Here is a 26,087-nt window from a genome sequence, read left to right as displayed (position 1 = left end):
AAGAGCAAATCCTTCAAGATTGATTTTCTTGACCCCGTTTTCAGAGCATGTACCACAAATCTTGGGATTTCTCGAGAAATGGCTGAAACTCTTCCCTCCATGTGATGGAGAGTCAGATGAATAGTTGGACGCTTTCAAATCTGCCTTGATCATACTTTCGGTGCTCATCTCACGGCTTACAGGTGTGCCCCCCGGGCCCCGGCGTGAGAGGTATGTTTAAGTTCCGGCAAGAAAATCCTTCAATACTACCCTCAACAGATAGCTGGGCGTGCAACTCCACGCGTGACAGTAGCTGTTGTTGTGGCAATCACCATACGGACTTCTCCTCGAGTCCTCGGCGTCAAAGCATTCCCAAAAAGTGTCTGCACCAGCTCTTACCATCCCACCCCAATATTCCCTCATCAGCCTCAAACATTGTTCATCCCCTCCGTTCCGAGCGAGACTTTCTGCAACATGGTGGTATGCATAAGGAGTGAGTGGCTTCACTGCTTTAGGATCTGCCATGGCGGTAGTGATAGCTTTCAAACATATTTGAGGGTCCATCGCGCCGGCCAGTCCAAGCCATGCTTGGCTGGACCAGGAAACTTGACGAGCCGGACCGCTCACGAAGACTCCGAGAGAGTCGTCATAAAACGATGATGCTCCAACAATCATTTTTGACACAACTTCTGCGAATGGCACAGGTTTCCCGATCAGTGTCGCAAGCCTATTGATCTCTTTGCAGCAGAACAGTACCAGTCCATGCATCCCAGCATCAGTCTCGAGGCCATCTGACCAGTCCAGGAACTTCCACCCCGCAGCGGCATCGGAGGTGAACCTCCCATTCTCATCGAGATGTGCCAATGCTATCTTCATGCTGCCGAGTATGGTGGGCCACAGTTCAACGGCCGTTTCGAGATCTCCTGAAGCAACGGCATAATCATACACAATCGGTCCAAACAATGAATCGTAGTCGACAATGTAGTCTGAGGCTGGCGAGAGCTTTGGTTTCTCGAACAGACAGGCCGGAAGGCTTCCGTCTTCTCGTGGCAGAGCAGCAAAGAGATACAGGCAGCGTTTCACAAGATCGTAGTCTTTGAAGGTGCAATAGTTTGCCAAAGCCTGAAGCCGAAGGTCGCCAAGCCATACTCTTCGATCGCGTCGAGGTCCGTCCTCAAAAACTGTTTGCATGCAGTCTCTCAAGGTGACTTGACTGATTCGGTCAATACCGATCAGCTCGTCATCATTGCCCTCGAGTTTTGGTACTCCTGCTGCCACCAGTGGAGAGATAGCGCTCACGGCTCGAACTTTGATGTCCAGAAATCGGACCTTGTACTTCGGTGAAGTGTCGATGACTTCGATTTTGAGATAGCGGAAGGAATATCGTCGCGGCATATCAACATCCGTGGGAAGCCAGTCCACGTTGATGACCTCGTCCGGAAGCCAGCTGGTACTGATCCAAGTTTCACATGGATGCAGGTTCTCGGTGACATCGTAAGGGATCTCCCCGAAAGTGAGCCGTAGTCTGGCTGGAGCATCAACATTCACGCCTTCGACACCGACGTGGAAGGAGAGATATCCAACGCGATGAGATCCGAAGTCGAGGATTACTTCGTCGCCTTTCCCATAAGACAAGGTTGACAATTCTTCAATCGTATGTGTCCGTACTGGCGTGCACTTGAAGAAAGCTTCTGGATCTGGCTGGAATTCGACGACGGACAAGGGATGATCGACCCATTCGTGGAGTTTGGGCTTCAAAGCTTCGGCTTTCTGGGCAAACGTCTCATTGCGAACTGTCTTGAGCACCCTTTCAACTTTCTGGTTTGCCGGGACACCCACTACTTCCGTTTCTGCCATGATTCTGATTTGGCTTAAAGAGAGTCGACAAGGTCAATGTGGAGAGTTGATGAGCTGTGCTGAGTTTGGACTGGTTGTCTTTGGAGCTTTATGGATCCTGGGAGAGGTCAATTCTCAGTATCTATGGAATATTCTGTGAAATTTTACTTTGTTCCCACCAAGGCCTGGCCAACATGTATGATAGGTCATAAAGGGGCAACTTTCGCGGAAATGGGAACACACGAAGTTGGTGTGTGTGCCGAGGAACCCGCTCGGCCGTTGTTCCAGCGATGGCTTGAAGAATTAAGTTAGCGCAATGTTGTGCTCGAGTCATCAACAATCGAGGGAGAGAAGATACGGAGGCGGTCAAAGGCGTTGTTTGGATAACCCGAGCCTGGCATCTTTTGAATCTTTATCCCCCACAAGACACGCCAAAGATTTTCGCGTTGTGCCGATGTCATATGCCATCGCTGGTTCGGGGCAGAGGCGACCGAGTGAAGGCCCGCCAACCCACTGCGCAAACACGATTACCCGAGGTGTCCTGCAGATTCCTCCCCGGAGGCGCTACCAATCCAATATTCCGCCCCGCTCATGACTTTCCCCGCTCTGGTCAACCCCATCACCCATTCTTCAAGTGGCAAAGCTAAGAAGGATCTCAGGGCTCTGGTGGGTCAAGCCCCGACTCGAAAGAGAGTGGGGGTGGACTGCTTGGAGAAGCAGTGGACGGGGAACACCGAGCTCGTGAGAATCCAGTCCGAGAAAACTGACCATAAAAGTGTATAGATAGTCTAGAATTCTGTCTTAGGAGTCTTCTCTCCACAGCCTATATACCAGCAATTGCTCTCGACAACGGTGTACAAGTCATCAACGATCCAGCCAACAACAAAATCATCGGAAAAGGCAATCATCATAATGGGTAGGGGATATACTGGTGCCACGGCCGTCTTCTTGGCCATTGGAGGTAAGGTGTTCTGACCCACGATGAAACTTTTTACTGACTGGATGTCGAGGTTTTCTCTTCGGCTATGACAGCGGTATCATTTCCTCCACGATCGTCCAGCCATATTTCGAGGCTTACATGGGCACGCCAAGCTCATCCCAAACGGGTGGGATAGTCTCTTCCTTCACGGGGGGCGCTATTCCAGGAGCTCTCTCGGTTGCGTGGCTACCCGACAAGTTGGGTCGAAGGATGACCGTCTTCATCGGCGCTTGCATATCCGTCTTCGGCTGTGCTCTTCAAGGTGGTGCGAGGAACATACCAATGATGATCGCTGGCCGATTTATTGCTGGCATTTCTGTCGGCTTGCTCTCTGCTGTTGTTCCAATGTATTGTGTAAGCCCCTCCTCCGAGTTACCTTCGGAGTTCGCTGACTCGAGGCTCAGTCCGAAATCGCCACTTCTCAAGACCGTGGAAAGCTCAGTGGTCTGCTTCAGTGGATGCTGTCATGGGGCTTCCTTGTTGCACAATGGCTCGGCTACGGGTGCTTTAAGGTGAACAGTGACTTCCAATGTAAGCGTAGCCCGCATAATCGGTCTGAGAAAGTAGCTGATCTGAGGCTCAGGGCGCTTCCCCCTTGCTTTTCAAGTCGTTCCTGGACTCGTCATCGCCGCCGGTATTTGGTTCCTCCAGGAAAGCCCTCGCTGGCTCATTGAACAAGACCGACATGAGGAGGCTCGTGTAGTGTTGACCAAACTCCATGGCAATGGATCGAATGCTGAGTTCCTCGACCTGGAATTTCGCGAGATTCGAGACACCATCGTGGCTGAGAAGACTCTTCAGGTCGACAGTTGGGCAGCGTTATTCTCGAAGCCTAGCTGGCGAAAGCGATTGTTATTGGGATGTGGGCTACAAGCCTTTGGTCAATTGTCTGGCATCAATGTAAGTGCACCCGACCCCTTGCTCTAATACATGTTGGGCTAAAATACTATAGGTCATCAACTATTATGGAAACATCATTTATAAGCTCCTTGGCATCGGCACTGGCACATCTCTCATGATCGTTGGTATCTCTGGAGCCCTCTCGATTTGTTACTGCACCGCCGGTCTCTATTTACTTGACAAGGTCGGACGTGTCAAACCTCTCATCTTCTCGGCAGTCGGCATGGCCCTTGCGCTCGTGGTTAATGCTGTTCTTTCTCAATACTACGTCGTCAAATCTGGAGAGCAGACTTCGGACGGCAACGCCCTGCGTGCGATGGTAGCCATGAACCTCGTGTTCTCCTTCTTCTTCACCTTCACCGGAATCATTACATGGGTCTACCCTGCAGAAGTATTTCCTATGGAAATCCGCGCTAGAGGAAATTCGATCTCAACACTAACAAATTGGTGCTTGAACCTTCTCTTCGCACAGACGGCTCCGATTGCTTTGGCAAATATCGGTTTCAAATTCTTCTATTTCTTCTTTGCTTTCAATATTGTAGCTACTGTTTGCTATATTTTCTTGTATCCTGAGACGAAGGGGAAGACGCTAGAGCAGATTGATGAGTTGTTCGGAGATCAGCTGGTACCACACGCGCTGGAGGATCCGGATGGAGCCGCGGCGGTAATGAGCGAGAAATTTAGCCATGTTGCACATGCAGAGACGGAAGTCTAAGGAGCAAAATAGAGCCATACCAGCAGCCGGAGGAGGACGGGAAATTTAGTGGGGAATTCTTTGTAATACTGTGGTTAACATGACACCATGTACTTGTTAATATGCCGCTGGGGCACAAAGTTGCTTGCCACCCTTCACTGGGAACACTTCAAATTTCCAACACTTCCTCAATAGTCTGTTATCTCTTGCTCCCCTCTAAAATTACTATCTTTGTTTTCAGCCATGTCCATTAAGCGGTTTAAACGCATAGGGCCTGTGGTAGCCAAAGGCTTTTGAAGTGTTCCAGGAGCATTTCGAAATTAACCGATATGGCAGGCAGCCCGAGACCGTTCAACTTGACAACCTTTGATGTTCCATTTTTGGGTGTTGAAGCATTCTCACCCATCAAGAACTACTCCAGAGTTTTTGCAGTTCCGAATTCGTGTGCTGTCCTTTCTCGAGTCTTTCGACTTGTGCATGCAGGCCACGACTTCAGTAGCACAATCGCGTGATTCTTGATATATACCTGGGCAGGATCTCCTCAAGAAGTCAGCTGCCTCCTCCAAGAGGACCGAAGGGGCAAAATTTGTGCGCCTAAGAAAATCTGCTCCCCAATAATTTATTTTGCATTATGGCTCAAAGTGGAATAGACAGCAAGGGGTAATGTCCACTTCTCGGCTATGCAAAAGGGGCGGGGAAGCGAGGCTCAGTCACAATTATTTAGCAGAAGGCTTAGAACCTCTTGACAAGACTATTGGTAATACAATCGTGCGCCGTAGGCGGACAGGGAGAATGATTCTATGTCCAAATCAGCGTTCAGCGTTTCTGATGAACCAATGGGAGCTTTTTTCTTTGTAATTCAACCGAATTGCCGTTTGTTGTATTGGGGCTATGGCAATTTGGCGTTTTACCAGCTGCGAATGGGAATACACATATCTGAGAAGTTGTGTCGGGAATGGTGAATAAAATAGTGCATATCCCGAGTGTTCGAGTGTTAGGAGTTTGTGTGGGTAGCAATATGTCCACACCATGAGTTATAATCTGTTCCCCACTTGCAATACACTAGTCTTCAAATTTCGATATTCAATTGACTAGAGAAACTGATTTAGAAAGACTCTTAGCTTTAAGCCTATCTCAAACAATCAATCTCACCTAGTCACCCTGTTTTAAGTGCTACTTTTGTTCGAGGCTTGATGAAAGGTTTTGCTTAGGCATGAATTCTGTTCTCGCAGCATTTGCTGACATCTATCAGGTCCCGCTAGACTACTTGAACCCAAATGGCAGCCATTCGTCTATCCTACTTGTTAGGTGTCCTGCCACAAGTACTCCTTACAAGGGAATGATTCTGTTCAATCCTGGAGGACCAGGAAGTAACCGAGGAAAGCTTGAGCTCCCAGTCTCTATGTTTTTAAAGCTATCTTCCGTGACAATGCTGACACGATAACTATAGCAAAGCATCTTAGGACGCAATAATAGTTGCTCATTTTCCAAGATCAGTGCCTATTTCACCAATAGGACGTTGCCAGGCAAAGACAACTATTGCCCCCCCCCAAAGCTGGGCCTTGGAATATTACCATCTCGAGAACTTTGGAAAAGAAAATGTAGTTAACTGAAATCAGGAACAGTATCAGATCTTTGAGAGACAAGTAAGTGTCTCGATTCAGCAAGAGGTCAACATGACAAAGGAAAGGGAGTCACTGTACCTGAACCATCAAATTACTGAACGTGGCCTTGCCCAAGTACATGATAAGCATGAATGCCCCTGAAATTGGCGATCGCCGGCCTGCAAATTTAGCGAGTCAGCCCCTCTGCCTGCGAGGAGATAGGGCTGAAAGTCAGAGCTGCGATTCGAGATTCAAACTTCTTCTCGTCTGATGACAGTATTCTCCAGAGATAACGGGAAACCATGGGAAGATTAATAGTGTGTAGGATAAAAGATTTTCTGTGAACTGTCCGACCGATAAGCACACGCGGGGTGCTTCGATGACCTGGTGTCACGTGTTTGGCATTTCAATTTCCTCGGAAGTACGAAGGCGGCAGGCATTAAAATCCGTTAACTCGCTAAGCGAGGATTTGGGCAGCCTAGTGGCTGCGTAGTTATAAATGTCTCGCAATCTCCCTAAATTTAATCGTTATAAAAATCTCGGAAAAGATTAACGTGCTATTTTTCTATTATATGAAACTCTTATAGAAAGTTTTTGGCATTGCGTTAGGGATTAGTGCGACTTTCCGCACAAGGCGATTTTAATGTTCTCGCGCGCACTCTGCAGATGGACGATTTTTAACGCCCGTCACCTTCGTATACAAGATATCTGAATGACCGTTAGTGCGGGGGCTTTCACAACATTATTCATTATTATTTACTACATAGCCTAGGAACAATATAGCACTCGACCGACCGTGGCATCATGAACCGTGAAATATCGTAAGAAAACTCCTCCGCGGTATTAGCTTAACTACCGAAATACCCTTCTCAACACTGTTTGACGAAGCTATCGAAGCTATCTAGGATTTGAGAAAGAAACTACATATAAGTCATTGAGTTCAAGATGCCCCTCCATATCCTCCACCGTCCCCATCACCTCCAGGCCCAGGAGCAGGGGCCGGAGCGGGACCGGGAGCGGGAGCGGGAGCAGGAGCAGGAGCCCCGCCATATGGCAACGTTGGTCCCGCAGCACAAGTGCAGTCATACGCCATAAACGAGCACACAATGCAGCGGCAATGGCGTCTCAATCTCCAATGCCAAAATGCAAGTCCGCACAGGAACAAGAAGGTGATAATGAACAGGATTACGAAGAGGACGAAGAGCACAAACCAGTCGTGGCATTGGGGATCTGGAGGGGGAAGGGTAGATGATGCGGTTTGCAAGCAGGTTGATCCTGTGCAGGTTGAGGTGGTTGTTGTGTTCAGGGAAATCGTGGGGCAGAGTGTGCAGGTTCCGCATGAGTTTGTGCTGCTGCTACTTGTGATTGTGCAGGAGTAGACAGTTGTTGGTGAACAAGTGGTGCTGCCACTCATGCTTGAGAATGATGATCCGGTCGTCGAGCAGGTGTAGACAGTTGTTGGTGAACAAGTGGTGCTACCACTCGTGCTTGAGAACGATGATCCGGTCGTCGAGCAGGTGTAGACAGTTGTTGGTGAACACGTTGTTGCGCACGAAGTGGCGCAACTCACGCTCTGACTCTGGGTAACTGTCGTGGTGCTGAAAATATCAGATATGCTGGTGACGGTTGCACATGCCGTTGGAAGCGTGGGACATGAAGATGGCAATGTTGGACATGAATGGGACCTTGAATGTGAGCCTGAGTGCGAGCCTGAGTGGCAATATTCTACAGTTGTAGTAAAGTTTCCTGTTGATAATATGAGCATGTTCCAATGATGTAAAAGTTGAACAGGAAAATGGATGATATTGAATACTTCAAACAAAATCAACGTACCATAGTTATTGTTCGTCACATAAGTCGTTCCAGCTTGGCAAGCAAACGTGGTAAGCGTGCTTACACTAGTTGTCGTAATGGTGTAACCTGGAAGAGTTTTTGTGACCAGCACAGTATCGCGATAAGTGATTACTGCAGTGCCAGTGAAGCATGTACCTGATTCTGTGGTTGTGATGGTCACAGGAGGCCCGTTAATAGTATCAGTCTCTATTATCTGAGTCGTGATATATATTGTTCGGTATTCCGTGATTGACAGAGTAGGGCATCCTGGAGTTGAGGGAGTTCCCCACGAAGTCGGCGAGGACTTTGCAGCCGTTTCTGATTCCTCGCAGGGAGTGTTAAATTCCGAATAATGCCCATACGAAGGACTTGTCGCTGGTAGGGAACTCTCTAGCGGATGCGGGCCCCATTGTAGTGATACTTGCGCGAATATGGCGAGCCATATCAAGAAAATCTTGGGGACCATTGCTGACACTTTCAGCACAATTTCATCCAAATATCACACTCGCGAATCATTAAAACCAAACTGGCGATCTTTGTAGTAAAGTTGAAGGTGACCTGACGATACCTGACCCTAGAGGCTGAAGAAAGTCTTGGGGAATTGCCAAGCTTTGAACCTGAAAACATTTCAAAGTCAGGCAATTGGCAACTCTGCATTGACTAATGCAAAGCCAAGCCATCTTCTCTGCAAACGTCTCATGAAGCCAATAATTGTATCATCGGGATGGCAGAATTCGGATCTCGTGCATGTGTGCTGCTGGCAGGCTCAGCTGGCAGCCACGACGCAAGCCACACGAATATTTCACCTGATCAACAGAGAAGACGGCGAGGAGATCTCTGGCAGCCAACACGAAGCCAAGCAGAGAGCCCAAAGAGGGATAACCTGCATGAACTTGCGCAGAGAGGTCAGGTTGTTTGTCCGAATAAAGGTGAGGGCGGTGAGGTGGCTAGCTCACCGACTGCTGCAGGGCTGGCGCGTCGGTCACACAAACACACCCCGCATAGAAGAGGGGCGGGAAGACCGCGTCTCGTGAAACCCCATCAATCAACAGACTTGAAAAGAACACACGATAAGAGACTGTAAATTCGGAGACTGAGAAGATAAAGACCCCCAGTGGGGTGACTCCTCAGGATAAGATATATATTTCGAAAACATGGACACATCGCAAAATATGGAAGGCTCAGCGCTCAGTGCAGCATTGTGCCCCGCGACTCGTCAGGGACTGCACAATAGAAAGCAAGATGTGTTGACAACCGACAAGTTGAACAGGTAACCGGTTCCCTGTTGGGATGAGAATCTCGATTCTGTGCCGCCCGGAGAGCACACAGACTCACAGGGCGATCTGCAGGTTGTGGACTCGTGATGGTGGCGTGTGACTATTCGCGTGGTTCAGGTCGCCTCTCGCAACCCAAGATGTGAAAATGACTCTGTGAGATTAATCCCTATCTGAACTGAGTACCATTTTGCGGTGACATCGGGCCACTTTCTCGAATTTGAAGGAGTAGGGGTCGTTTCCGCTTTTCCAGACTCTGGTTGTAACCAGAAGAGAGACGAGCAAAATTGTTTGAAGGAGAAACTTGAAAGGTGTGTCTTGCAAAGCTCTCGCTTAGGTAGCAGCCTGGCTGAGCTGGGATAATGGCACGTGATCTCACTGACTACCTCCTTATGTACCTGCCCTGAGACCTCATGGTATGCATTCCTGTCTTAAAAAAAATCGTATTTGATAAATTGGGAGAAGTCTTCCAATCATCCGATTTCTACTCTAGTTCTCGCGATATGATTATTGTGAGTGATCACGTGCTCACATTAAAAGCGGATCCGCCTCACATTTGTTTGCGAAGTCAAATCTTCAGAGCATTACCATAGTTGAAGGAGAAACATCCACCACAGTACCTACAACTCCTCTCCTATCTGATAATCTGAACCATAGCAAAGCCGGCAGTTGCCATCTTCCTTGTCTACCAACGCGCTTTCAGGCACTTTCGCGACGATGATTCCCTTTCAACAGCACTCAGTGTTCACATAACTCTCCGCGGTGCAAACTGAGCGAGCGTAAAAAGTCTAAGAAAGAGATCTGAAGACTACTCTGGGGACAGAGGTGAGGTCTCTTGCGAGAAAGGGCGATCAAGCCTGTTCGGGGAACGTTTACGGGGCTATTATGTCGGTCACGACGAGGAGCTCTCGACTGAAGCCTTCGTAGGGCCGGAAAAGCTTGAGGTGGACCACAATGAGTCTAAGGACTCCGACGAACATGTGGAGTTGAATCAAAACCACTTTAATGACGCCAAGGCACCTGTGAGAATCAAGAACAAGAAGTTGGCAAAGGAATTACCACGTGATTGATTTAAGAGTTTTCTCTTCGATTAATGGCTACATGTACGGCCTTATTCGCGTCTCTAAACACATGTACTCATACCGTATGGTGACAAAGGCTGGGGAGGTATTTAGCCTGCTGGACATCTTTCTGGAGTATGATAAAAGCCATCACGTGCATGGGTTAAAATAAGATGTAGATCGTTGCATCATCGGCGCGTCGCGAGATCCGTGATTTCAAAACAACATCACCATGATCTTACGTTCTCTGCGGTGTTTTGAAGCCCAGCATGGCAACGAAGGTCCCTGTTAACGTTCTCCTGATCTGCCGATGCGAGTTCGACCCCTATGATGTGGAAGAAGATCTCGACACGGTGTGCGCTGTGCATGCGACTCTCAAGGGTGCAAACCGAGTAGTTGCGAGTGGTGTGATGGAAGCAAGGTCGCAGACGATTATGTTGACTTTTGATACGGGAGAGGAGAATACGGCGATACCGTCAATGAGACTGTAAAGTCGGCGATTTAAAGACCGTGTCATCTTAGGTGTGAGGGGGAAGATTCTTCCCGCACTGTTTGGCCGCATCATAGCGGTTTATTGTGAGCAGTTTGGTTCATTGTTTCAGTTGTTCCCCCTCAGTAAGGGGTCAATTTGCTAAGGGCCTGTTTCGCAACCCTTGAGTATTCGGATACTGCCGATATCGTAATACTGGTATCCAAATATTATGATTAAAAGTATTTCGCTTTTTTTTTTTTTGGATACTGGAGTTGAACGCTACTATTTAAATACCAGTATCTGCCCCCATACTAATCTCAGTATTTTCAGAACGACCTCTAGTAGGTTGTTCTGGAAATACTGGGAGTTGAACTCTCGGCCTTAGGCCACCATATGCACCCTAAATGCCCTATTTTACAGTGGGCTTTATTACACACCTTCCTTCACTGCAACCATGTCATTCTGGGACCAGTTTAATAATGATTCTAGGGCATAAATTCTTTCTGAAGCTTTATATTTTGCGATTCTCGTAAAATAAATCTGGAATTAATTTATTTAGTAGTAAGTAATATAAGACGTAATTATTTTATTAAATACTTTTCCATTTAATAATAAATCCAGGCTTCAAGACACTATAATTATAGGGAGTAATCGCTAATTATTAGGGAAGGAGAAGTGGGAGATTAGTGAGGCTGAAAATAGAGGCTGAAAACGCTAGCGGAGATGAAGCTGAAACCTCCGTAATTACAATAATTATTGAGTATTTGTATCTTTGAGAAACAGGTCTAAATTATACCGATACCAGCGTTCAATATCGAGTGTTGAACGCTAGAGTTCAATATTACAAATACCCGGTATTCAACTTGCGTGAGTCCGTGCGAAACAGGCCCTAAGTCAACTGGCGAGGAATCGCTAAATTCAGGCTCAATCCGCGTTTGCCGAACTCTGTCCCTCTTCCAAGCAGCACCAGAATATACAGCGATACCACTCATAAATAGCTAGATTGATCAGTCCCTATGTCCCACTTATACAATTTTAATACTTCTTTCCACAAATACGGCAAAATCTTGAAGATACACGAAGAAGTTTGCTGCTTTATTATACAGCTCGAACATCGAGCTGATGGTTTCCATAAGTTGTGCGCTGCTTAACTTGTCGATACAGCACGTATCAATCCAAACATACTTCGGACTCTTCCCGAGAGCCAAGTTACATGTCTCTGCGATCTTCTGATATACTTCCTTTCATATTATACTTGGCAACATCAGATCTTGGAGGGTGATCTCATCGTGCGCCCATTTGTGAGAGAGAACAGCGTAACGGTCGGGGTTTACCTCCGCCGTATCCCGAAATCGATGGGTTCTCTCGCCGAGGAGAAGCATGACCACTAAGCAAAGTGAGTTGATTGAAGTGTCGTCGCTCCTTTTAGAACGGGTTTGTTGCTGATTCAAGAAAGAGGTCCTGCTGCCTGATCGAAGTGGCTTTGCGAATTTTATTCCAACGCCTGGGTGACTTGGAACGTGCATGCAAGGGCCTCCCACCGCTGACCCTGATTCTCTACCAACCAATAGGCTAACTTCGGGAATACGGAACCAGCCTTGCTGCTCGGTTTCCTAGCTTGCTGGAGAGCATGGCTTGGTAGGCAAGGCGCACTCCCAATAATAATATCATCACGACGCGTACAAAGACTCCTTTATGAATACAACTGGATGAAACTTGAAACCTAATTCTCAGGCCGCAAAATCAACACCAACGTTGCGCCGACATCAGTAAATTTCACATCAACAGAATTGCGGATAACCAAGGCGGAACCGACAGAGCTTGTGCATTAGGGAAAGGTCGATGGATATCCCCCAACGAGAAAACGGATGTGAAAGTAATTCAAGCACATTTAGAGCCCAAAGGGTATCAAAGACAATTCCAAGAATATTTCACTTCAAGAAGCCTATGAACATCAAGCTATGGCACCTACCCGACAGTGAAGCCCTGTGATGAGAACTAGAAGTCGTTTGACCGAGTAAACTCTAAGAACCTCTAGACCAGATTCCGCAGACGGGCTATCAGCAGCACGAAGACTTGAGACTCGGGCGAATTTATTCTTCTATTCTTACATGACACAGCTTCGCGGTATTGCTCTCGAAATCGATTGTTCCAAGAGCTCTCAATACATTTGGGAGGCACTGAATTTGAACGTTCCGAGAACTCGCTGGTCAACCCAAAGAGCTCATCGCACCAACTCCCGCTTCACCTCGTGGAAATACAGCTTCGGAATCCGCCACGTTCAACCTCTGTGAGATGATGCAAATCGCTGAACCTCCGACTCCACTAGAATTTTCTCCTCGAATGCCTTTCTAATGTAATCTGCAATTCCAGTGTTCCAAGCGTGTTTCATCTTGTGGTAGATAGCACCTGAAGGATGGATGATCGCCTGGTCCTCACCTTTCTTGACCTCCTCCAAGCTCAACTTATAGTTTCCCAGTGTGGGGGGCACTTCTTTGCGCCTGCGTACTCGCCCTCAATGATGTGAAGTGTTTCGAGTCCGAGAAGACCGCGAATGAGCGTGCCTGCTTGAGCAGCGCAAAGGAAATCCCAGAATGCAGTCCTGCCCAGTTCCATCGCGGTGTAGGAGTGTATGGCCAGATGCTCAGTGATGTGGTTACCCTTCTCGCTGATGAAGGTATTGACGTCAATACTATCAATTTCGGAAAGATAGAGAATATCGTCAGGAAGATGTAGATCGGATTGCTGATTGGCACAAATTTGACCTTCTTCGTTCTTATGGTAGCCTGTTGCGGCCAAGAAAACCATATTCCCAAAGCTTCTCCAAGCTCTGTCATTCCCAGCTCATCTCAGGATTACGAGGGGTGATGTAGATCGGTCGGAGCTTGAACTTTTTGGGTATGTCAGAAGAGCACTCTCGAATAGCCTCCTTCGATCCATGAGCCCAAAATTGGTTCATATCACAGCGATATATGCAGTCGACTGCCGTTAGTTGTGTCCATGCACAGAGCTAAATCTTGTTCTTCAGCTCTTGTGTCAAAGATTGGTACTTTGGGAAGACGCGTGCGAGGACCGCCTGAAGTTCATCAGTTGTGTAGAGCCATGTGTTATTCTCAAGATCAACTGACGACTGCCATGTCTTCTTCGTAGAATTGAAAACTAACATGGGGAATGGAGACTCTGGACGTGTCATTAGTTCTGTATTAATCCACTCCGGTATATTGTGAACTGCGTTTTGGCGCTTTGGGCACTTGGGTGGTTTTGGTCGAGGGATGGTATTCATGTTGTCCTGTTGAGAGTGTTAGAGCAGATAGCTACGACAATGAGGGCTTGATTGTTCCTACTGCAAGCAGAACAACCAACTTGGACCTAGTGATGATTCTCTGTTGTGGGAGAAGAGGGGGAGCGCAAGGACGAGTTGAGCGAAGAAAGAAAATATCGCAGGAAGAAGTCAGACCCTCCTTTCAGTTCACTCGCGAAGTCTATTAGCTCGCAAAAGTGGCATTGTGTTGTCAAGTCATAAATGTTTTAGACGAGGTGTTCTCCCTATACAGAGATACTTAATGTCCCAAATCAGCTTGGATTATTCTAGGCACTTATGGTTCGAATATTCTCTTGAGCTCTGGTACAATAACGTCTGCCTTTTATGCTTTCTTTTTATAGAAATCTTCAATTGTTAAAGTGGTTGAAAGCTCAATCTCAAAGACCTGCTGAATGTCTAACTTAGGCCTGGGACAATGAAACAAATGCCGCCTTTTCTGTCTACCACGAGGTGGTGAATTATCAATTTGTTGTTGCTTAGCCTCCCTTTCTCTTGGCAGTTCGGCGTCACTTCACCTTCTTCGTGATAATTCAGTGTAGTAAATGAGAATCCTTCAAGCTATCAGCAGACTACTACCCCCCCCCCTTGAATACTTACAGTGGGTCCTGGGATAACACCACTCCTGCACTGACCAACTCAAGGGTGTATGGCCAATAGCGATTCTGGAGAGCACCTGATATTTCCTAGTTGGGGGTTATAAACGAGGTTTCAGGGTGGCGTTACTAAAGGACCCACTGTAAGTATTCAAGGGGGGGATACTCTCCCCCCCCTAAATAAATGTAACAGTGGGTCCAAGTGCAGGGGTTTTTTGGTATGGCAACTGGACCGTGCCAGGCTGGTTTCGCGGGGACCCACTGTTACATTTAATTAGGGGGGGGAGAGTAGTAAGCATAACAGGTTTCCCCTCCTTTTCAAGAGACCCCTGTTAGCTTAAGCTCTTTAGAGTGATAAATGCTTGCAATTACTGCCTGAGATATGAAGAGTCCATTGGATGTAGAGACAACAAGATTGTGTAATTGTTAACAGGCTACTCTTACAAGGTAAGCCAGTTGCTCAGCGATGGTTTGTGGTGTTGTGATGAATGAAGATGAAAAGATTAGACTGCGGGGTCATTTCTACCCCGCAGTGCGAAGTCCAAGCGAGATCATGTGATCAAACCCCTGTTGCAGAGAAACCCTGACTCTCATTTCCGCTGACGATGCACTACGTTTCATCATCATTGAATTTCGGACCTATATTTCCCCACATTCTCAGAGGATCTGTTTCCTGACGATTGTACGCATTTTCGTAACAGCTTAATTGGCAAGGAAATTTCCACCTGATTGACGAAATGCCCACGTCGCTGAGGCGATTCCTTTCCTTCCTCAGCTTCCAAGAGGAGAACAGAGGCTAGGTTATCTGATTCAAATTACTGATATTCAATTCCCCAAGAGTTCCAAGATCACAGCAGGGACGCAGATTGACAGCAACCCACAACTCAGGGATGAACTTTATCTGAAACATCTGCGATCCTCCGTTCGGGAGCATGGCCTCATAAAAACACTGCTAATTGCACAACTCATCTTTACTTTCCCCAAAGGAGCTCTTTTCACGAAAGTGAGGCTCGTGGCAACCATGTCTCCTCCAGGTCAAGGCCTGCAAGAAAGTCCTCAGCCCCGTCCCACGGACCCCCTCAATGTTTCCCAAACAACGGGAGGGCTTTGTCTCGTTCCATGTTTATATCAAAATCTCCGCAAGTCGTTGGCCCTTGCGTATAACTTTGTCTTTTTTTCGCTCTCTCTTTTTCTCAGTACAAGCTGTTGCTTTGTTTGTTCCACAGCGCCAGGAGACGCCTCTTCTACCTTACGCTCTTTACCTTAGACGACTGTACGATATTTTGAACGTAAATATCTTCCGTTGATCTATTTCCAGTTGGTGCTGACCCTTGTTTTCCAAAATGCTCTCCAAACTCTTATTTGTTGTTCCTCTTGCTGCCCTCCTCCTCTCCCCCCTGACCTCAGCAACACTAGTCGACAAACGCTCCGTCGGCGCTCTCACCCCCCTCTCTTCAAAAACAAAAATCTGCAACGTTCTTGATTACGGCGCCGTGGCAGATAATAGCACAGACCTTGGGCCTGCTATCAAATCAGCGTTCTCATCCTGCGCCATCACGGGCGGCGCAACAATCTACATCCCTCCTGGATCCTACTCCCGTACACTTCCCCTCATCCCCATACCTTTTAATTCCCCACTGACAAAATATCTGCAGTCAAAACTAGCGTCGTCCTAAATAAAGGATCGGCCTATGCCCTCCAAATCGACGGTCTCATAAATCTGACTTCAGACGGTTCCTTCTCCGGAAACGGAATCGTAATCGAGAACGCCTCAGACGTTGAAGTCTTCTCCTCCAACGCTCTCGGTGCCATAAACGGACAAGGCTACATCACGCGCCTGACATCCTCTGGACAAAATGCACGACTCTTCCGTTTCATCTCCTGCACATCAATCTCGATCCACGACCTCATATTCGTCGATTCGCCCACTTTCCACTTAGTGTTTAACTCTGTGTCAAACATGGAGGCGTATCATATTACGATAAGAGGACCGAATATGGGTGGCACGGATGGGATAGATGTGGCCTGCGCAGATAACTGTTATTTACATCACATCACAGTCACGAATCGCGACGAGTGCGTCTGCGTCAAGTCGCCGTCGCAAAACGTGCTTATTGAAGACATCTATTGCAACCAGAGCGGAGGCATGTCGATTGGTTCGCTGACTGCAGATGGTTTGTTTGCCTTGCTTCTCCTCTATCTCCTCCGCCTCCTGTCTCCCCAAGGATTCTGGTGGTTTGTGGTTTGGTTTGTGCTGATTTGGGGAAATAGGGGTTACAAGCGATACAGCCGCTGCGGTATCAAATATCACGATGCGAAATATTTATATTTATCAATGCACGCAGATGCTTATGATTAAGACCTTCCCTGGTGGTACGGGAGCAACGGGATATGTTAAGGACTCAGTTTTTGAGAACTTTTGGGCTTATGACACGACATACGGGCTGGGTATTTTCCCCTTCCCCCTTCTCCCATCTGAATATTTCTTAACATGATTTAGATATTGATCAATACTGGGAATCACACAAAACCCCCAACACCGGCGCTGTCGCCCTCAGCAACTTGACATTCAACAATTGGACCGGCACAGTCGACAACGGCGTCTCACGGGGCCCCATCGTAATTCGGGGTTCGGACATCGTGCCCCTTACCGACATTACGCTCTCCAACTTCTCTATGTGGACCGTCAACCAGAAGAAGATACTCAACCAATGCAAGAACGTGTACGGGACTGGTTGTTGCGCTGGTACTTCCACGGCGGGAGCAAGTCTCACGACGTTCACGACGACGGCCACAACGACGAGCCCGCCGGCGGGATTTACGAGTCCGACGCGCCCGATCTGGGGGGTGAGTGACTATGGGACGGCGATCCCGATCCCGGTTTATACGCCTGCTGTCTTTTGGAGTCCGGTGAGTAGTGGAGTGGCGAGTCCGAGCTCGACTTCTACAAAGACAGTGGTCAAGACTTCTTCGGTTTCGGCTCCAGCTTCCACGACGACGGGAGCAAGTAACTCGTCAAGCTATGTGGTGGCGAAGAACTCAACTTCTCTAGCTGTTGCGGTAGTGACCACTACGAAGTCGACGCCGATTGTAGGGGCGACTACGAACTCTTCAGCAAAGGTGGGGTCTTCTTCTATTCCAGCAACATCAAAATTGACGTCAGTAGAAGTGGCTGGTTCCGAGACAAGCTCTGCGCCAAGCTCAACAGTAACAAACTCAGGTACGCTCAGCGAGTATTACCAATGCGGAGGCCAAGGCTGGACTGGAACTGGTACTTGCGAGTCTGGAACTACGTGCGTGGCACAGAACGAGTGGTATTCGCAGTGTCTTGCCACGACAACCACCGGCGCGGAGAGCGAGTTGGACGATGTTTCCGAGTCGCGAATGTGAGGTGTTGTCTCTGGATGCGGTAGCTCGGTCCACGGGCGTTCTTCTTCTTGTATATATCATTTCGGCTTCGCATACTCGAAGAGAGAGTAGATTTCTCAAATTCGCCGACATGTGAGATTATGAGATATCTCTCTGCTTCGGAGTTATTTCTCGATCATTGCTGTTCACGTTACGTTCTGCTCCAAGGGACCTTCTCTCTCATTCCTTATTTCCAAATTATCATAATGCTCCCACCCATTTCCCCCTCCTCACACTCATTCCCAAGAATGCACAACTGCTCCACCCCAAACTCCAAGATCTTGGACGCAATCACGCTCTCCCTCCTCACATGCTCAAACGCTCCGATCGCCCTCTGTTTCCAGCACTCGACCGGGTCTGGATCGTGCCTCCAAGCTGAAGCTCGAATATCGCGTCTCGTGAGACTCGCAGCTTATCTATTTCAGGACTACGCGACCTTGACCTCGCTCGTTGCAACGAGGCAAAGCATTTTGCTTAGTGTGAGTAAAGCCACGCTTGCATTGCAGTCTAGGACTGCGGCAAGGACATCGGGGTATGCGGTTGGACATAAAGTCTCGCTTTCACCTTCGAACCATTTCTTGAAGGCTCCCAATAGTTTCTCGGATTTTAGTATTATTCGAACTAATTCAGCCTGTCGAGAGGATGAGGGAGAGGGAGTGGAGGAGGGCAGCACAGGGGATAGAGTAGAGATTTTGATGAACAGTTGGGGTAATTCGGCCAGCACGTTAAAGCGCTGCGTTCGTAGGGTGAGGGAATGTGGCTGCACTGTGTGGTAGGGGAATATGGGCTCCCGCGGAAAGAGAGTCTGCCATTAGGGCGAGGAGATGAACCAGGGTTGATGGGCTTTGAGTGCGTGGCTGAACTTTGGAGAGGTAGGGTCAAAAAGAGATAAGGGAGGGACGTACGGTAAAGCCCAGTTGGGATTCGAGCAGTGCGAGGTCGAACGTGTGCTTGTAGCGGGAGGGACCGCGCAATTCCATGAGGAGGTGTGTGCCGCGTGCTAGGTGGGACCAATCTCCTCGGCCGGCGTTGGCGATTAACTTTATGCATAATCAGCTTGAGTTCTCATGTGGCATTTGAAAAAGGGCAGGTCTCACTTCACACATCTGCAGCAAGATCGAAGCACAAAGTGTTTCCGACTCCATCTTCCTATCCGGATCCTCAACACATCTCCTCAGTAAGGCCAGAGCCCTGATATAGCTCTCATAAATATCTCTCTGATATTCATACGTTGCCGAAAACTTCTCTGAGGAGAGAGAGCACAGACAAGATGCCACGTCATCAAGTGCTTTGTTGAACTCCATTCTCGCCCGGATGAAATCGAAGGAGACAACGAGAAATCCCTCCACATCCGTCACGCCCCAGCCACACGTCCCAGCTTCTCCTTCTCCTTCTCCTTCTCCTTCTCCCAAAGCAAGCCCAGCAACTCCCCGTAAGCCTTTCCAATTTCCTCCCTCTCCATCTCTCCCCAAATCGCCCCCTCTCCCTCCAAAGACAACTCACCACCCACAGCCGCAACCCCCAAAACCCTCTCATCCGGGAAATGTAAGCCAGGCATCCGCTCCACAACACTCATCCTACACCCCTCAAGCACGCCCTTCAACTGCACCGCCGCCTTGCCACCTCCATGTCCCCCATAACTAACAACCATCGCAGCTTTCCCCTTCCACTCGTTAAACAGGTAATCAATCGCATTCTTCAGGATCGCGGGGTACCCCCAATTATACTGCGGCGTGACAAAAACGTACCCTTTATACTTTGATATCTCCTCAGACCAGGCTCGGGTATGGGGTTGTATGTAGTCAGAGGAGGAGTGGATTTGTGATGGGATTGTAGGCTCGTTAAACATGGGTAGGTTCCAAGATAGGAGGTCGATTAAGGTGAGGGAGGAGGTGGGGTAGGTGGATTGGATGGTGCGGAGGACGAAGGAGGTTATTTGGTCGCCGACGCGGGGTTGTCGGCCGGAGCAAATGATTACTGCGATGGGGAGGGATGGCTCGGAGGTTGTATTATGAGAAGACATTTTTTGTTTCTATTCGCGGTGTTGAGGGTGGATGTGGATGTGCAAGACCATGTCTCGTTTCCGGCAAAAATATTTTGGTTCGCTGGAAGCATTAATTGTTGGGCGATTTGATTGTGCTTCTGCTGTGCTCTCCTCTTCGCTCCACCTTGCGAGAAGGAGACATCTTTATATAGGGAATTGGACGCATCGTTGGTTATGAAAACCCGAAATAGTATCGGAGCTTGGGACGAGATGTTGTTGCGATGAAAGTAAAATCAAGCGTGCACGTTGGCCAATCAGAGTGGTCATAGCGACTCCGTTATGTCATCTCCGTCTTTAAGACCGCAGCATCCGCTCCAAGCTTGATCCTTCGTGCTTCAGACTGGAATTCAGGCAGAATTTTATTGTTCCGAAGGTTCCGGGGACTGGCTCTTCACAGGGATTAGTTCTATTTCGAACTCGAAAGGCGGTGAGGCCGCAAAGGGAAGACAGTCGCCAGGTGTTGACAATAATCGTGTGTCAGGACTTTGCACTAAAGCCCCTGCGTCCCTGCGGGTTTAGTGCATATTAGTAATATGGTCAAAAATCAGTAATATAGTCGTTTTGGAATACTAATTTTCGGAATTTTAGTAAAAATCAAAGAAAAATATTTTATAATTTATATAAAGTTTATATTATAATTAATAATTAAAATTCTTTTATTTTTATATTATATATATATATAATAAAAAATAATAGAAATATTATATATTTTATTTCTTTAGTAATTTTCTTAAAATATTATAATTCTAAGAAATTAATTAATTATATATAAAGATATAGCCTATAAATATTTATATAATATTAGTAAAAGTCTAAACTTTAAATTCTTATAATATAATTATAAAATATTATAAAAAATAGAAAAATAAAATAATATAATAAAATATATATATAAAATAATAATTAAGTTTTCTAGATACTATTATATTATATTTTAAAAAAGTTATAAAGATTTAAATTTTTATAGATTCCTATTAATTTAATTATTATATAAATATTTATAGGCTATATTTTTATAATTATTATATTCTAAATTATATAAAGATATAGCCTATAAGTATTTATATAATAACTAAATTAATAAAAGTCTATAAAAATTTAAATTTTTATAACTTTTTTAAATTATAATATAAAAGTATCTAATAAATTTAATTATTATTTTATATATATATATATATATATTATTTTATTTTTCTATTTTTTATAGTATTTTATAATTATATTATAAGAATTTAAAGTTTAGATTCCTATTAATATTATATAAATATTTATAGGCTATATCTTTATATATAATTAATTAATTTCTTAAAATTATAGTATTTTAGAAAAATTATTAAAGAAATAAAATATATAATATTTCTACTATTTTTTATTATATATATATATAATATAAAAGTAAGAGAATTTTAATTATTAATTATAGTATAAATTCTATATAAACTATAAAATATTTTTCTTTAATTTTTACTAAAATTCCGAAAATTAGTATTTCAAAACGACTATATTACTGATTTTCAACCGTATTACTGATACGCACTAAACCCGCAGGGACACAGGGGCTTTAGTGCAAAGTCCTAACGCACGATTAGATGCAATAGGAGCGAGCTGAGAAAAGAAACTCTGCAGAGGCACCAAGTAGCAATAAGCTGTTATACTAGGTGCAAAAATACGAGACCTCTCACATTTGCCAAAGAAAGCGGGAAAATCTAAAACGGCACCCCCGCGCCCAGAGTTTCGTTTTGGGTGTCGATTAGGGGAGCCAAGCTAGCCACTAACCCAAGGTAGCGGCGCCCGAATAGGAACATTAAAACCCTAGCTTTCTCTTTAAATTTGATTTACTTTATAAGGAATTAATAGAATTTAATGTTTTCTTTATTTTCTTATAGCGCTAAATAAGGGCTATTCAAGTATGGACTTTTTATAAAATATATATTAGTAATAATTCTTTAAATTAAAGAACTTAAAAAGCTAATATTTTATAACTTGAAGGTAAGCTTAAAAAAGCCTAGAAATTTAGCTAACCACTCCCTAAAACTAGCTTTGAGAGCCCTATAAGCCCCTAATTTATAAGAACTTATAAGACTTAAAAACTGGAACTTAATTAATTAGTATATAAATTCCTTTAAATTAAAATTCTATTTTACTAAATATTTTTATTATAAGTTAAGAAGCACGTGGTTATATTATAAGCCTTATAACATATTAGCTTGTATTTATATTAAAAAAATCTAACTATAGGTCTTTAATTTACATTTTCCCAAGAAAGCCTGTCTGGACGGGAAGAAAGGGGGGCTCAAGCGAATTCTCACTGGAGGAATTGCCCATAACATCTTTTTTTTGGTTTAAGCATTCGATGATGCCCAGCGACTTCCTTTAACATACTTTCGTACGACCAACTTCAGCAGAAAAGATTGCCAGGGCACCGTCGACGTGGTGGGTCTCGTTGTCCCGGCCAGACGTGCCACATGCTTCGTGTTTGCGTCTTTGGGGTCCACTTGCAATCGAGCTGAAGGCGTTCTGCGCTTACGTGGACCAAAACCTCGCCTTGGGTTTACGTGAAGGCACCTCCATCAGAAGTTTTGTATATTCACTTGCAATGTACTGCCTTTATCTAGACCGACCTAATTATGCCGAGTCTGCGCAGCTGACGCTCCAGCCGGGCACTCAGCCCCAAATGGAAATGCCCATCATTCGGCACCAAGTACCACAACATCTGTGTCCCCTGAACATTATAACAGATGACAAGCTCATACGTTGGTGGCACACGATGTAAGACTGGCAGGGACCTGCCAACTAGGCATGGGAAATTTTGTATTGCAAAAGATTGCATCAACGAAAGCCAAGCATTGAGTTGATCGGGAAGGAGCAGCATTGGAGTCAGAAGTAAAGGACTAGAAGTTATAACCCGAATTGTGAACGGAAGCATAGAGACATGACAGGAGGGACAAGGGATGCTCAGCGGAAATTTTAGACATAACGCTACATTTAATGAGGAAGGTTCCAGCCGATCTGAGGTTTTGAGCTCTAGCTCACGATATGTGGCTTACTGAAATCGACAACTTAAGGAACTCGGAATTTAGAATGCTCGAGGCCTGCCTAGCCCATGCTGTTGGGGTATTTCTCTATGCTGAATGCAGAAGGGGTGCTGGCAATTTCACGCTAAGTTCCTCAGTTGAGACAACGCTGGGTCTGGCCGATTACGGGCTCCTTTAGCGACGCTACTGCATCTATTATTTTTTGAGAAAATCAATTCGATAATATTTCAAAAATGTACTATTATTAATAATATAACTAATACCTATAGTTGAATATAATTAAAATAGTCGATCTATATAGTGTTTTATCGCATTCCATAGTAGGAATGCAATAGGGTAGGAAATTTAATAAAATATATATAATATGCCCCCTAATATACTAGCCCTCCTATATACTTCGTTTATACTTCTGTTCCTTTATTATTATTAATTCCTTAATCTTCTATTATTAACCTCTTCGTAATAGCTCGTTTAAAGATTAATATCAATTGCTATTAAGCCTATATTCTTTATTTAATTAAGTAATAGCTATTATATGAGGAGATTATTAAGAGGTTATAGTATGACTTTAATATTAATATTTCCCTTAGAACTCTATATAATAGGCTTTCCGAATAGAAAGTACCTTTCTAATACTCGATATTCGAGCCTTCTTCTTAGGTAAAGGCTCTTATTATATGGTTCTTTTATAATATTCATATGACTAATACTAATATACTTACTAATCTCTGGAGCTTAGGATATAATATTCCTAATCTATAATTATTATAGCAGGTTCGCCGAGCTATAGGGCTTCGATATTAAATACTTAATTCGCAAGTTGAGCTAGAAAAGAAGTAACTTTGCTATATCCTTAAGTAATATATAGTAGATAAAGGCCTATAGGGCAATACTAGAAGTTATGAATACCGGCTTCTATATACTTATCTTAATTTCCTAGGTAATAATAAGAAGTTTTCTAGGAATAGAATAGCTTCTATAATATAGGAACTTGATCCAGAAAGTATATAATATTATTTGGAAGAGATAAAGGCAGCTAGAGGAGAATATAATATTTATGGGCCGAACTTTATTTAGTCCATTAATAGCTATTATAAGGTAAGTATAATATGGATTTAATTTTAAAAATCATTATTTAAATAACTACTAATACATTTACTTAGCTATAATTTTGTAGTATTAAGATATATACTAGTATTAATACCTATTTACGGTTTATATCTTGGATTTATATTAGAATCTCAAATAGTTATACTATAAGTAGTATTACTTCCTAATTCGGTATAGATATACCCCTTTACAAATGGCTAATATTTACTTAGTTATAATTCCGGCTATATAATTCTGTAGTATTACAGAGAACTAGTTATTTGAATTATACTTAATTTAGGTAATAAAATCCCTAAATCTCTATACTATATTCTTCTTTGGCCTAATTAATATTATACCAATATATACTTACTTATACTACCTTCTAGGTTACTATCCTAGTTTAATACCTTGACTTAGTAGACGAAATAGAGATTATTCTACTTTATATTTAATTAGATAGAGGATGCGAAATACCTATAGTTACTAATATCTATTATATCCTTTATAAAGTAATATACTAAATAAGGGGTATTAATCTATATTAGTTCTCAGATCTTTATTAGTTTGGGACTAGTATAGCTAATTAATGAATTGAGATATAGTAGGGGCAAGTTATAAAGGTAATTTATTTAGTCTAATTCTATAAAGACTAATTTAATTAGCTAATATTATATAGGATATACTAAATAAATAAAAGATATTTTTTAAGTAATTATACTTTTAAAGGCTTTACTCTTGCAAACTTCACCCTAATTATATAGCTATGTTTTTCGTCTATTTGCCTATTATATAAGAGTAAACTAAGGAGTTTGTCCGGATTTGAAATATCTATTTAATTAGGAAATAGCCTAATTATCTATATATCGTTCCTGGCTAACCCTTCCAGAACTATATGTTTTCAGAGTAAAAGGGGGTCAGGGACTACGGTATTTCTATTAATATTAATAAACTAAACGAGCTATATAAAGGGTATACTAGCTATAATAAAGATATATATTTACCAGAGGTTATACTTAAATGGTATAAGTAAGAACTTAAGGATACCGGCTTTATACTCCTAATTATAGAGTCTATATATAACTCAAATAGAGAGATAAACTATCTAAATATCTATATATATTTAAGGGAATTAATTACCGACTACCTAATTAATATAAAAAATATTTATCTAAAGCTAGGGCTTTTATTAATACCCAAGGATATATATAATTGGAATCTATTACCAGAGATAGCTATAGGATTAGAGGAGGCAAGACTAAAGGATTATAATAATTAAGATAGTATTTAGTTTATTAATAAAGGGAGAGATACTAGCTATAGAGATAAAGATCTCATCTATATTAATTCTAATAATAAAGCGGAGGTTAAAGATAATACAGGAGATACTAGATTTATTATAAATAGTATTACTTTTAATAGGGCAAATGGTAATTGGGTTATAAATAGCCAAGAGTATAGGTAGTTTATAGAGAATAGATATATATCTGAACCTAAAGCAGAGGAGGAAGATAATCTAGAAATCCCTCCTATAAATATTAGACGGTTTGCCCGGTATTAGAGAAGTTAAATAAGAATATATTAATATATATTCCAAAAAAAAAATTAGCTAAAAATATTAATATTTACTAAAGTAATTAAATATAGAAGTTAATAGTAATCTGCTTAATAAGTTAAATTCATATAGTTATAGGTGATTTATTTCTAATTTAATATTAAAAGATTATATAATTCGTCTCTTTAGAAAATCGACCCCTATTCCTTTAATTTCTATACCTCCTATAATTATTCTATTAACTTATTATTTTGGTAGTAAGAACTTTATAGTATAGATAAAATTCTCCGTTAATACTAGCTTTATTAAATTAATAGTTCTTATAAACTTTTGAAGTAATTATAAGATATATTTGGTAAAAATAATAAGAATTATATTTTAATATATGGAATTTAATTTTTCCTCCTTA

General features: G+C 43.9%; 8 protein-coding genes across 8 annotated transcripts; 2 read left to right on the top strand and 6 right to left on the bottom strand.

Moving 5' to 3' along the window:
• Positions 1 to 216: 216 nt before the first annotated feature.
• Positions 217 to 2,225, bottom strand: K444DRAFT_601750 (glycoside hydrolase family 78 protein; the record flags this gene model as incomplete). The annotated part of the gene is made up of 2 exons (XM_024878697.1): positions 1,984 to 2,225; positions 217 to 1,933 (listed from the first exon to the last, which is right to left on the bottom strand). The coding sequence occupies exon 2, from the start codon at positions 1,834 to 1,836 to the stop codon at positions 217 to 219; it is 1,620 nt and encodes a 539-aa protein (XP_024728329.1). The 5' UTR covers positions 1,837 to 1,933; positions 1,984 to 2,225.
• Positions 2,226 to 2,370: 145 nt separating this feature from the next.
• Positions 2,371 to 4,567, top strand: K444DRAFT_601747 (general substrate transporter). The gene is made up of 5 exons (XM_024878696.1): positions 2,371 to 2,776; positions 2,826 to 3,148; positions 3,199 to 3,325; positions 3,378 to 3,694; positions 3,747 to 4,567. The coding sequence occupies exons 1-5, from the start codon at positions 2,728 to 2,730 to the stop codon at positions 4,407 to 4,409; spliced, it is 1,479 nt and encodes a 492-aa protein (XP_024728328.1). The 5' UTR covers positions 2,371 to 2,727; the 3' UTR covers positions 4,410 to 4,567.
• Positions 4,568 to 6,548: 1,981 nt separating this feature from the next.
• On the bottom strand, positions 6,549 to 8,587 carry K444DRAFT_231669 (uncharacterized protein). Its single transcript, XM_024871228.1, has 2 exons — positions 7,826 to 8,587; positions 6,549 to 7,738 (listed from the first exon to the last, which is right to left on the bottom strand). Exons 1-2 carry the CDS (start codon positions 8,289 to 8,291, stop codon positions 6,933 to 6,935), a joined length of 1,272 nt encoding a protein of 423 aa, XP_024728327.1. The 5' UTR covers positions 8,292 to 8,587; the 3' UTR covers positions 6,549 to 6,932.
• Positions 8,588 to 11,532: 2,945 nt separating this feature from the next.
• K444DRAFT_231659 (uncharacterized protein) lies at positions 11,533 to 12,312 on the bottom strand. The gene has a single exon (XM_024871227.1). The coding sequence runs from the start codon at positions 12,156 to 12,158 to the stop codon at positions 11,877 to 11,879; it is 282 nt and encodes a 93-aa protein (XP_024728325.1). The 5' UTR covers positions 12,159 to 12,312; the 3' UTR covers positions 11,533 to 11,876.
• On the bottom strand, positions 11,697 to 11,876 carry K444DRAFT_489364 (uncharacterized protein; the record flags this gene model as incomplete). Its single annotated transcript, XM_024873185.1, has 1 exon — positions 11,697 to 11,876. A coding segment is annotated over one exon (180 nt), but the record flags the coding sequence as incomplete, so codon positions are not given.
• Positions 12,313 to 15,756: 3,444 nt separating the features above from the next.
• On the top strand, positions 15,757 to 18,167 carry K444DRAFT_620531 (carbohydrate-binding module family 1 protein). Its single transcript, XM_024881728.1, has 4 exons — positions 15,757 to 16,146; positions 16,203 to 16,721; positions 16,819 to 16,995; positions 17,048 to 18,167. The coding sequence occupies exons 1-4, from the start codon at positions 15,891 to 15,893 to the stop codon at positions 17,935 to 17,937; spliced, it is 1,842 nt and encodes a 613-aa protein (XP_024728324.1). The 5' UTR covers positions 15,757 to 15,890; the 3' UTR covers positions 17,938 to 18,167.
• A 1,142-nt stretch (positions 18,168 to 19,309) lies between these two features.
• On the bottom strand, positions 19,310 to 19,978 carry K444DRAFT_647574 (flavo protein; the record flags this gene model as incomplete). The annotated part of the gene is made up of 1 exon (XM_024885360.1): positions 19,310 to 19,978. One exon carries the CDS (start codon positions 19,976 to 19,978, stop codon positions 19,310 to 19,312), a length of 669 nt encoding a protein of 222 aa, XP_024728323.1.
• A 2,554-nt stretch (positions 19,979 to 22,532) lies between these two features.
• Positions 22,533 to 23,007, bottom strand: K444DRAFT_231612 (uncharacterized protein). The gene has a single exon (XM_024871226.1). It carries the CDS (start codon positions 22,923 to 22,925, stop codon positions 22,611 to 22,613), a length of 315 nt encoding a protein of 104 aa, XP_024728322.1. The 5' UTR covers positions 22,926 to 23,007; the 3' UTR covers positions 22,533 to 22,610.
• Between the last annotated feature and the right edge of the window lie 3,080 nt (positions 23,008 to 26,087).

This window comes from Hyaloscypha bicolor, assembly GCF_002865645.1.
Source record: "Hyaloscypha bicolor E unplaced genomic scaffold K444scaffold_182, whole genome shotgun sequence".
Taxonomy (NCBI): Eukaryota; Fungi; Ascomycota; class Leotiomycetes; order Helotiales; family Hyaloscyphaceae; genus Hyaloscypha; species Hyaloscypha bicolor.
The sequence above is the reverse complement of the archived record's forward strand: the minus strand, read 5'-3'. Positions and strand labels throughout refer to the sequence as shown.